Source organism: Solea solea, chromosome 4 (assembly GCF_958295425.1).
Source record: "Solea solea chromosome 4, fSolSol10.1, whole genome shotgun sequence".
NCBI lineage: Eukaryota > Metazoa > Chordata > Actinopteri > Pleuronectiformes > Soleidae > Solea > Solea solea.
In genome coordinates, this window is record NC_081137.1 from 5,538,149 (window position 1) to 5,550,586 (window position 12,438).

The 12,438-nt window shown below is 44.5% G+C and overlaps 1 protein-coding gene across 1 annotated transcript; it reads right to left on the reverse strand.

Annotated features, from left to right (window-relative positions):
- Positions 1-5,812: 5,812 nt before the first annotated feature.
- LOC131458795 (UDP-glucuronosyltransferase 1-2-like) lies at positions 5,813-8,986 on the reverse strand. Its single transcript, XM_058628059.1, has 4 exons — positions 8,959-8,986; positions 8,201-8,499; positions 7,390-8,103; positions 5,813-6,645 (listed from the first exon to the last, which is right to left on the reverse strand). The coding sequence occupies exons 2-4, from the start codon at positions 8,492-8,494 to the stop codon at positions 6,061-6,063; spliced, it is 1,593 nt and encodes a 530-aa protein (XP_058484042.1). The 5' UTR covers positions 8,495-8,499; positions 8,959-8,986; the 3' UTR covers positions 5,813-6,060.
- Between the last annotated feature and the right edge of the window lie 3,452 nt (positions 8,987-12,438).

A 12,438-nucleotide genomic window follows, 5' to 3' on the forward strand; every position in this document is an offset into this window, starting at 1 on the left:
AATACTAGACGGAGAGAAGAGCTCAAAAAGTACGCGTGGAGACGGTGACATACGAAGACAAACTCACAACAAGACAAAGGAAACACACAGAGGAATCAGGGAGATGACAAACAAGACACATGAAACAGGTTGGGGTAATCAAGGAGGGGAAAAGTAAAGTGCACGCAGACAAGGGACAAGAAAACTTCAAAATAGGGGGATTTTCACAGTAAAATTACATGGACAAGTGACGCATGACAGGGTCAGTCATCATCTACCGCTTTATCCTCCACCAGAGGGTCGCGGGGGTGCTGTGCCAATCTCAGCTACATCGGGCGATAGGCGGGGTACACCCTGGACAGTTCGCCAGTCCATCGCAGGGCCACAAACAGATAGAGACAAACAACCATTCACTCTCACACTCACTCCTATGGTCAATTTAGAGTGTTCAATTTACCTAATCCCCACATTGCATGTTTTTTTTGGACTGTGGGAGGAAGCCGGAGAACCCGGAGAGAACCCACGCACACACGGGGAGAACATGCAAACTCTATGCAGAAAGGCCCTTGTTCCAACCGGGGCTCGAACCCGGGTCTTCTCGCTGCAAGGCGAGAGTGCTAACCACTACACCACCGTGTGAGCCACGCATGACCTTAAATGTCGCCTCCCGGTGACTCAAAACAAACATCAAGCATGGAACATCAAACATGGAACATCAAACATGGAACATCAAACATGGAACATCAAACATTGAACATCAAACATGGAACATCAAACATGGAACTCAAAATCATGTCATCATCTACCGCTTTATCCTCAACCAGAGGGTCGCGGGGGGTGCTGTGCCAATCTCAGCTACATCGGGCGATAGGCGGGGTACACCCTGGACAGTTCGCCAGTCCATCGCAGGGCCACACACAGAACTCAAAAAAAAAATCCAAATTCAAATTCAACAGCTTTATTTATCCCCGCAGGGCAATTCAGTTTGCAGCCTCAGTCACATAAACGTACAACAAACTGACAACAACAACAACACATACAGCAACTACTCAGTACCGCAGGTGGGCATGGGCAGTCGAAGCAAGTAAAAATTTAAGATGTTTATAGATGTTAAAAAATAAACATACACATTGACTCAAGTCAGTTTTTAGCTGTCACCACATTTAAAAGCCTGATGGCCGAAGGAATGAATGAATTTGCAAATCTGTTTGTCTTCCTCAGGGGGGGGAAGTAACGCCGCCCCGAAGGCATCAAACAGAATTCCTGACTGAGGATGTGGTCAGGATGACTAATGATCTTCCTAGCTTTTTGGATGACCCTTTTTTTCCAGATAGAACTTAAGTCCGTTAGCTGGACTCCGATGATCTTGGAACAGACTTTAGTGATGCTGCTGAGACAGTTCACGGATAGACCATAAAACCAACAAATAAAAGAAAACGTCAACAGACTTTCAATAAAGGAATGATAAAAGTTGCATAAAATGTTCTTGGAAACATTAAACGAATTCAGCTTCTGCAGTAGATGGATACGTTGTTGGCCCCGTTTAACCATAGACTCTGTGTTTTTGTCAAACTTGAGTCTGGAGTCAAATATTGTACCTAAATACTTGTATGACTCCACAATTTCACCATTTCCTCCATGTATAGAGCATTCAGCAGGATCAGAACGGTTCCTCCTAAAATCAATGATCAACTCCTTGGTTTTTGTCACGTTTAAGTCCAGGTAGTTATCATCGCACCACTTCACAAACGAGGGTAATGCACAACCATGATCTGATTGGGCCCCCTGGAGGAGTGACAGTAGGGCTGTGTCATCAGAAAATTTCACCAGATGGCTGTCCACTTGGGAGGACCTGCAGCTGTCAGTATACATAATAAATAGCAAAGGAGAAAGGACACAGCCCTGTGGAGAGCCTGTGTTGGAAGTGATGGAGGCGGACATATGACCATTCACAAATACTCGCTGAATTCTGTCTGTTAAAAAATGTAAGAGCAACAATAAAACCTGATCAGGTAGATAAAAGTAGGAAGCAAGACGTTCAATTAAAATATGAGGCTGCATTTTATTAAAAGCTGAGGAAAAGTCAGCAAATAAAAGCCTTGCATGTGCACTGGGTTTCTCAAGGTGTTTATATAACCTGTCTAAGATAAAAATCTTAGCATCATCCACACCTTTCCCAGGCTGATACGCAAATTGCAATGGATCTAGTTTGCCATTTATAAGGGATACAATTTCATCCTTCAGTATTCTCTCAAGAACCTTCATTACAAGAGACGTTAGAGCGACTGGCCTAAATTCATTCAGTTCCCTTGGATTACTAGCTTTAGGAATAGGAATTATGGTGGATGTCTTCCACATAGTTGGTATCTGGCCGTTCTCAACACACATCTGAATTAATCGTGTAAACACTTCACTGAGCTGGTCAGCACAGTGTCGCAAAGTGCGACCGCAGATGGAGTCAGGGCCAGCAGCCTTATGTGTATTTATCCTTTTAAGGAGATTAGTGACATTTTCCTGTGATATCACAATATCATTCTGTGGGGATAAAGACTCCCGCAACATGGAGATATTATTTATAAAACCAGACCTTTCAAACCAAGAGAAATATGAATTAAAACAGTTTGCCAAGTTGTTATCATCCACACCATTTACTCGGATGAGCTGCCTGGTCTCGCAAGATGACTGATTAATTGATGCCATAGATTTTATTCCTTTCCAGGCAGCTCTCAGATCTCCACTACTATACTGACTTTCAATTTTAGTCCACCACCTCGACTTTTGCTGGTAATCTCCGGTGACAGGTCCATGCGAATTGGGTTACCAAACCCAGTTAGAGTCAGGTCGGAGTCTTGATCCGTATCACTGAGCCATGTCTCGGTGAAAGCAAGAAGGCATGTGTCTTTGACTTCTCGTTTAAACTTGGCGTACGTCTCCAGCTCATCTATTTTATTTCTAATAGACTGGACATTTGACAATAAGACAAAAGGAAGTGGCGGTAGTTTACGGCGATTGTCAAGCCGAAGAGTTTTTAGTCTCCGTTGTACGCCACCCCTTCTTCCTCTTTTCCGATGGCTTGACTTCTTAGACTGCCTTCGGAGCTCCGTCGGTATGTTCGCTGGGACTATGCCGGCTGTAGAAGTCTGTAAGGACCAGAGAAGCTCCCGGCTGACAGCAGCTCTTCCGCTGCCATGTCCTTCAACGTGGCTGGTGCAATCCAGCAGCAGCGTTAACAAGCAAAAAAGTACAAAAAGCTTGACCGAAATCACCATGATCCGCGACACTGGAGTACTGATAGTTCTTCCAACACATGTATTAAAACAATAACTAGATCACACGCTTTAACACAGTTAAAAAACATAAAACAACAGAGCGACTGAGAAGCTGCTGGGTCGCACACTGCGGAGCACCCCGTACATTCATCCCCGTACATTAAGGTTAGGGTTAGACCTGAACCCTTAGAGCACAGAGCATTTAGGCGGCTTTTTCTTCCACCAAATGGTATAGACTGGCTCGCCATCAAGAACCCAGGGGGGAGGAGGGGGTCACGGCAACACCGCCCTACCAGAAGCTTCCCAGAGGTGACTCAAACATCACGGTTAAGTGAGGGGAACACAGGGGTTTGGTAGCCATAACAACACTCAAACGGAGAAAAACCAGTGGAGGAGGGGACCAATGAGTTGTGGGTATATTTTACCCAGGGAAGTGCTTTGACCCATGATGCCGGAGTGTTAGAAACCAGGCAACGGAGCGACGTCTCAAGTTCTTGATTGTGTCGCTCCGACTGGCCATTGGTCTGCGGATGGTAACTAGAGGACAGACTGGACCAGGCCCCGATGAGAAGGCAGAATTCAGCCCAGAAGCATAAGATGAACTGGGGGCCACGGTCCGAGACAATGTCCAGGGGCAGTCCGCGGAGCTAAAAACACCTCGTTGAGATTCACCTCTGCAGTCTGTTTGGCGGAGCTTGGCCAGGGGAATGAAGTGCGCCATCTTGGAGAAGCGATCGACCACATTCAGAATTCAGGTCTTCCCCTCCGATGGTGGCAACCCGGTGACGAAATCCAGGGAGATGTGGGACCAGGGTCTGGACCGCACCTGCCGAAGAAGGAGTTTCCCATGAGGCTGGGCATGGGATGGCCTACACGCTGCACAAACCGGACAGGCCGCCACAAATTCCCTGACATCACGGTGCATCCCCGGTCACCAGAAGCGCCGACCCACAAGCTGAGCGGTACGTGATTTTCCTGGATGGCAGCATTATCTCCTGCAACAAACATAAAAATACAAAATCACGTCTGTTCTTTCTTTCAATTTTCTCCAAAGGTAAAGTAGTCCCATATAAAATCGAACCAAAATGATGATTAACTCTATTTTACTGTCTAGTCCAGTGGAAATTTGGTCTCATAGTTGTTGTTGTTGTTTTTTACAAGGAAACATATTCTTTTCAGTGCACAATATTTATTGTATTAGTTCAGGATTTGGAAAGGGGGATGTGGATATGTGATACATAAAAAAAAACGATTTTTGTGCAATAGTCTGTCAAAATGTTCCATTTATAATGATGAAAATGCATTTACCTTTGTTATGGGAATTACGTAAATCATGTAATACATGAAGACAAATGTTCAATGCAACCTATGTGACCTGAGACCATTGACCCTTTGTATTGTTAATGTAACTGTTTGATGCGACTTGTGACCAGTGACCATTTGTATTGTTTTAGGAACTGTTTGATGTGACTTGTGAATAGAGACAAAAGGGTCAGCGACTCAGGGCAAGGAGATAACAAACCCACAGAGGCGGGGGTCTGCACCTTATGGCAGGGTGATAGCTGACCCATTGAGACAGATAAATACCTTGCGATTGTACCTTGTGTTGCTTTGTGAATGCTCCTCTTGTACAAGATTAAACCCTTGTTTGGACACTGAGCTGACTCCGATCTCCTTCCTATGGATCTCAATTCTTTTGACAACCTTTGTATCAAAGTGGCGTATGTGAGACTATTCACATTGTACAACACTGATTAATAGAGACAGTGATCTGAATATTTTAGTGTAACATGAATGTAAAATTAAAGAATTGACTCATTGAGATTAATGATTGTGTTACGACCCCAGGGTCGTGACTGCTTTTTCCCTGTGTGTATGTGTCTGCATGTGAGTGTGAGATGGGTTGCAGGTGTGCATGTTTTGAGTGATTGACCTGTGTGAGTGAGTCTAGGTGGATTCTGGGAGCTGATTGGTCCTGCCCGGAAGGAACCTGAATAAGAGGCCTGAACATCCCAGCTGCAGGAGACTTCCTCAAACCACTCATAGCCAGACTGCCAGTAGACGTGTTGTGCTTGATTTTAATAAACCTGTAAAATGGTTTGTTTGACTTGTTGCTGGTGGTTTCTTGGGAGTTGAGAAGAGGGAGTCTCATTATGAATGTTGTGATCAGGTTTTCCCCTAGGCCTGGTCGTAACAATTGGGGGCTCGTCCGGGATCAGACACCTGGATAGGTTGACCAGAGTTGGTCCAGATTTGAACATCCATGAGGTGAATTTAGTGTGTATGGTTAGTGTCTTTTTATTTGACTGTGATAGTGTTTTATTTTGAGCACCCTAGTTAGCCGCCGGGCAGGTGTCACAACCTTGCCACTTTGTTATTTTGCCTTTCTTATTTTTGGTGGTAATCCTGAGTGGGGGCACGCTTCAGAGTGTTGCTGTTGACTACGCCTGGTCTTCAGTGATGCACTGAGTTCAGCGTTTAAAGTCGCCTCGAGCTCAATCACCACAAATCTGCCACAATGACAAATGATTTTGAAATAGAAGAGAGATTACTTTATTTGTACATCTTACATGGTAGCTTAGTCTGATCGTTATTTTAACAAAGGCTTAAAAATAAGACACCTTAAGATGTAAATAAGTGATGAAAAAATTCTGAATTCTATGTAGTTATTGGTCCAATTAACACTGGATCAGATGTTGGCAAATTAAAACAAACTCCAATGAGATCCTAAAACATAAATATCACTTAAAATGGTCACACACCAGTTCTTCAGAGAACCTGTTGAAGCATATTTCTACACAAGTTTGACCTCTCAATGTTGTTTGGCTTTGGATTTCCTTCTACTTCTGCAGCACAGACATCTAAAAAGGACAAAAACAGAGTACAGCAATACAGCCACTGCAGTCGGCAGTACTAGCAGTACATCTACATTGTAGTATGAGTACCAGGGCATCTTATAAGCCTCTGTACGCAGGTGGGGAGCTCCTTTATGGCGCATGACAAATTCCACCCAGAAGATGGCCTGATCCATGGGTGTTATTGGCTGATCTCGGTGCAAACGTGAAAGTCTTTGGATGTTCTCTCTGTAGCGCTCTTCAAAGAGCAACTCCTTCAGTTCTTGTTCAAGCCTCTGTCCATTAACCTCGCCCAGCTGAATGATCTTTGCAGCTCCTCTCTCCTGCAAACGCAGAAGGTTGTCAAACTGGTCAAAGAACAAGGGAATCCCCAAGACAGGGACACCATAGTAAATGGCCTCATGGACTCCATTGGTTCCCCCATGCGCTATAAAGACTTTGGTCTGTGGGTGACCGAGGAGGTCCTTCTGCGGCATCCAGTCCACGATCAGTGTGTTGTTGCCCAGAGTGGAGGGTCGTTCCCCTTTGTGCCTCCAGATCACCTGATCAGAAAACAAGAAGAGTCCATCAGACAGCAGAGAGACAGTGTGGCAAAAGCATCTTGTGTACAAGATGATTAGCAGAAGAACCCAACAACCTTTGCTTTCCCTTAGATTGTAGGTGTTTATATTGTTGTTTGGTCACTGTCATAAAGATATAGCAGTAGTAAGAAGCCTATAAAGAGCACAGACTCGATATAAAAATGGCATAGTCTTCGGGTTTGAAATGTGAAGCCCATGCAGACAAGTTGCAAAATTGCCTACTTCTGACTTGATTTCAGTACAGCAGTAAATGTTCATGGACTCAAATACATTATTTCAGGTCTTCTTCGATAGCACATGATGTCTGTTTTGTAAGTTATGTTCCCATTTAGGGGAAAATAGATGCTAAAAACACAGAGCATAATATGAGTGGACACCAATGTGACTGACAGCCAGTATTGTCTGGAAGACTACAATCGTTTTTTATCTACAGTCTGTGGGAAGGATACAAGTACTTTAAGTGCTGGTGAGGAAAAGTACCTGCACCAACGGAAAAGTGCAACAGTCCATAAATTTAGTTGCAATTTTTCTACAAAATTGATTACAGAGTAAAAGGAAGATGAGCAAAGATGCTCTAATTTTTCTTTTATCATTACACTGTGCAGTAAGTGTTAATATCATAATGTAAAGTTTGATCCAGAAAAGCTATGTACAAACCAAATTCAGTATACAAACCATTGCACATTTGAACAATTGTCACTTTACCTTCTGAGGCAACTTGGCGAACACGCTGGCAATTTCATCTGTCACCTCTTTGGGTAAAGCATTAACAAAAGTTCCCAGGGTCATGATGATCACTCCGTGTTCCCCAGCGCTCTGAACAAACTCCTCCAGATCTGCTGGCAGAGGTTGGGCCGGTTTGCACTGAAACCCACCAATGTAGACGATGTTCGGCATGGTGGGCCGAGGGAAATCAAACACATAGTCTGACCTGAACAGCCAGATGTCTGCTTCCTGAAGAAGCGAGATGACGTCGCATCCACCCTCGAAATATTTATCACAGATGGCATCATAGTGGGGCCGTACAATGAATTTATGCTGAATAACTACAGTGCTGTAGAAAAACAGGTTTTTGATCCTCTGCATGAAAGTCATTTTGTCGGTTAAACCCGATCCTAGCACTGGGATATAAGAGAGTGGAGTGGGGGCGATTGCAAAGTGGCCTTCTCCACTGGTGATCCATCGAACATTGAGCACTAGGGGCAGTTTGAGATACTTTGCAAGGAGCACTCCTGGTGCCATGGCGGGATCAGTGAGAAGAACATCATACTGAGAATCCATTAAGCTTTTGATCATAGTTTTATCATCAAGGATTTTGCCAAGGGCCTCAGACCACATTAAATGTGCTGTAGAGACAATAGACATAAAATCCTTGGTGATTTTGAAGAATGCAAATGCTGAACCCCCTTCTCTCTGCAGCTGAAAAAAATAATAAAGTAAAAAAATCTGGTTATTGTTTTTAAAATCATGATATTCCAATACTACATTATCATGTGAGGCTTCCTGGATGACATACCCTCATATGCTCCTGTAGGTACAATTCAAAAAAGTCTTCTGAAGGTCCATCCACTTTAATTGTTATTGATGTAAACAGGGGAGACTTTTCTGGAATGTACAAGCTGGTGGACGACCTGATCACAGTCATGGTGTGTCCCCTGGCATGAAGCTCCTCCAGAAGAATTTTCATATTGATCCAATGGCTACCATCTACTGGGAACACCAGGATTTTCCCCCCATCACAAGGTGGTGTGAAGGAAATCAAACCTACACTAAGGAGTGCAAATATTCCACACATGCAGTACAGCGGCATATTTCCTGAAATTAAAAATGAGGAAAATGGAGTGTTTTAAGAAGTTCTCTGTATATAGGTGTTCAGATCCCATGTGAAGCGATATATTTTGTCAACACAGACAGAGTCAAAAGCAACATTGTGCTAGTAAAGCTAGATGCCTGCAAAACATTTGTGGCATGACTGAAAATCCAAAGAAGAGCCCACCAAAAGTTTCAGAAGTGAATTGTACTGCTAATAAAATCAGTAATTGAGCAGTTTCAATGGATATATTGGATATAATTAAGAATCCCTCACTCTAGTATTGGTATTTCTTGACAGAACAAAATGACACAGCATACAAATAATCATTTCACTTCTCAAAGAGCAGAAAGGATTCTTCGCACTGCAGCTTTAAACCAGCAGAGCAGGAGTGGGAAATACTGCATTACACTTGAGGGAAAGATAAAAACATCATCACAAAAACAATTCTGAAATTCTCTTACCAAGGCTGAAGGGTGACCGCTGTTGTGCTGCTTGCCTGCAGACTAGCGTTCCTTAAAATGGTTTATTTGCCTATTTGAGTTCAAACCCCAGAGATGATTGGTCCTTGTTGTGTCACATAACACGTGTTACATAAACGGTGCACTAAAGCTCTGCAAACACCAAGCAAAGTCATTGTTTGTTAATTCACGTGACATAATGCTTCTGATACGTCATATCTAATCATGTTGTAAACCTACTGGTAATAAACGAAATAATTGTTGGTGTTTTTTTTTATTATTATGCCTCTGTTTCACATTCATAAACAGAAATGATGTCACGTTATTTGTACGCTGCATCCTTCATTCGAGAACAGGCTCTGTCAAGCGCAATGTTCCTGTTGTCTCCGTAATTATCACAATTATGGATCTGCAAACTATTACCATTCTGATTATGCAGCAAACCAAAATCCTACAAAGCTAAAATGACACCTGCAGTCATGGGAAGCCTGATGAATTTTTTTCGTAAACTTGTCGTTATGACGGTAAAACCGTTGAGGTGGTAAAAAAACACGACACAAACAGGACTGGACCCAGATGCAGGACGGTGGTCAGTAACAGTCTTTATTAAAACACGAAAAAACAAGGCAGGGAGACAGTAACGAAGATCCTCAAATAGCTAATCAATGCTATAAGACGGAGGGAAGAGCTCAAAAAGTACGTGTAGAGTCGGTGACATACGAAGACAAACTCACAACAAGACAAAGGAAGGGGGTGTGGTTAAATACACAGAGGAATCAGGGAGGTGACGAACAAGACATGTGAAACAGGTTGGGGTAATCAAGGAGGGGAAAAGTAAAGCGCACGCAGAAAATGGACAAGAAAACTTCAAAATATCAGGGATTTTCACAGTAAAATGACATGAACAAACGGAGCATGACAGAGCCCTCCTCTCAAGAGTAGCCTCCAGGCGACTCAAAACAAACACCAAGAACATACATCAAACATAACATCAAACATGGAACACCTTCTGGGTAGACAAGGAGGAGAGACAAGCATCCCGGGATGTTGGGAACAAATATGAAGGGAGGGGGGAAGGGAGAGGTTAAGCCGACTGAGACTAATTAAAGTCCCTGATGAGAGGGGTCGAGGATGTCCCGGCCAGGGACCCACGACCTCTCCTCAGGACCATAACTCTCCCAGTCGACCAAGTATTCCCCAGCAACGAGAGTCTAAAATCCACAGAACGGTATCAACTGGCTCGCCGTCGAGAACCCGGGGGAGAGGAGGGGGTCTGGGTGCGGGAAGCAAGGGAGACACATTGACAGATTTGACACGCCCACGTAGGGAGGGGGCCGTGGAGCGACGCCGATCGGCTGCCCTCTTGAACCGTTTGCACGTAGAGAGCAGCTTCCTCCACGCTCAGGCCCAGACACGATGACACAGCCCTACCAGAAGATGCCCAGAGGGGACTCAAACATCACGGTTAAGTGAGGGGAACAAAGGGGGTTGGTAGCCATAACAACACTCAAACGGAGACAAACCAGTGGAGGTACAGACCAATGAGTTGTGGGCTTATTCTACCCAGGGAAGTGCTTTGACCCATGATGCCAGAGTGTTAGAAACCAGGCAACGAAGCAACGTCTCAAGTTCTTGATTGTGTCGCTCCAACTGGCTGTTGGACTGCAGATGGTCACTAGAGGACAGACTGGACCGGGCCCCGATGAGAAGGCAGAATTCAGCCCAGAAGCGTGAGAGGAACTGGGGGCCACGGTCCGAGATGATGTCCAGGGGCAGTCCATGGAGCTTAAACACCTCGTTGAGATTCACCTCTGCAGTCTGTTTGGCAGACAGAAGCTTGGCCAGGGGAATGAAGTGCGCCATCTTGGAGAATCGATCGACCACAGTCAGAATTCTGGTCTTCCCCTCCGATTGTGGCAACCCTTTGGCGAAATCCAGAGAGGTGTGACACCAGGGTCTTGACGGCACCGGCAGAAGAAAGAGTTTCCTATGCGGCTGGGAATAGGACAGCTTACGCGCCACAGAGACCTGACAGGCTGCCACAACAGAGCCCACTACCAGGTTAGGAGGGAGAATAGAGACAGCAGAATCAATACTATCAGGAGAATCATGAATTCTGGACAGGACATCAGTGAGAACCGGGACGATATAAAACAACAAAGTGAAAATGGGTAAAGAAAAGGGACCATCTGGACTGTCTGGGGTTTAGGCGCTTAGCTGCCCGGAGATACTTGAGGTTGCTGTGATCAGTCCACACCAGAAACGGTTGCTTCGACCCCTCCAGCCAGTGACTCCATTCCTCCGAGTGCAGAACCTTATGTCAAAAGAAAACTTCACATTTATTGGTTTATACTGTTTCATTATGACATAAAAAATTGATTTACATGCAGTTTTTTCTGGCGGTTTTCTAGAAAATTGATGAATACTCATTTGAAATTGGTTATTAAAGTAACATTTGCAATCCAAAGTCTTTTAAAGTTAAAGTCGTTTTTGTCAGCGAGAACGAATGGCACCTGTGGTAAACATCCATGACTGAGCCACGTGCAGCACTGGTGCTGAGACACATGCAAGAGTAGTGGATTGTTGCTGTTGCCAAGAAAATATTAGCTAATATTTGCAGATTTGCTCAATTAAGCATCTGTTTTGTCAACTACTGTGAATGATATGAGGTATTTGCTTGACATAATGCCAACTCATAATTAAATTTAGATTTCTTTTTATGATTTACATCATTAAAATCAAGGGAGACTATACACAGAAGCTATTATATTACATTACATTACATGTCATTTAGCAGACGCTTTTATCAAAAGCGACTTACAATAAGTGCATTTAAACAATTGGGTACAAATAAGAGCTAGAAGTAAGAAAGAGCTTCAAGTAAGCCAAACTATGAAGTGCTAGTCATAGGTGCGATGTATACGGGTTTTTTGGGGGGGTTTTTTCGGAAGAAATGTGTTTTTAGTCGGCGGCGGAAGATGTGGAGGCTTTCCGCTGTCCGGATGTTGATGGGGAGCTCGTTCCACCATTTGGGAGCTAGGACAGTGAACAGTCTCGAGTTCTGCGAATGCCTCTGCAATCCTCTCAGTGAGGGGGCAGCGAGCCGGTTTGCCGATGCAGAGCGGAGTGGGCGGGCTGGGGTGTAGGTTTTGATCATGTCCTGGATGTAGGCTGGACCGGACCTGTTTGTAGCATGGAACGCAAGCACTAGAGTCTTGAAGCGGATGCGAGCAGCTACAGGAAGCCAGTGAAGGGAGCGGAGGAGCGGTGTAGTGTGGGAGAATTTTGGTAAGTTGAAGACCAGTCGAGCTGCTGCATTCTGGATGAGTTGCAGAGGTCGTATGGCACACGCAGGGAGACCAGCCAGGAGGGAGTTGCAGTAATCCAAGCGTGAGATGACAAGAGCCTGGATCAGAACCTGTGCCGCCTTCTGGGTTAGAAGAGGCCGTATCCTTCTGATGTTGTGCAACATGTATCTGCAAG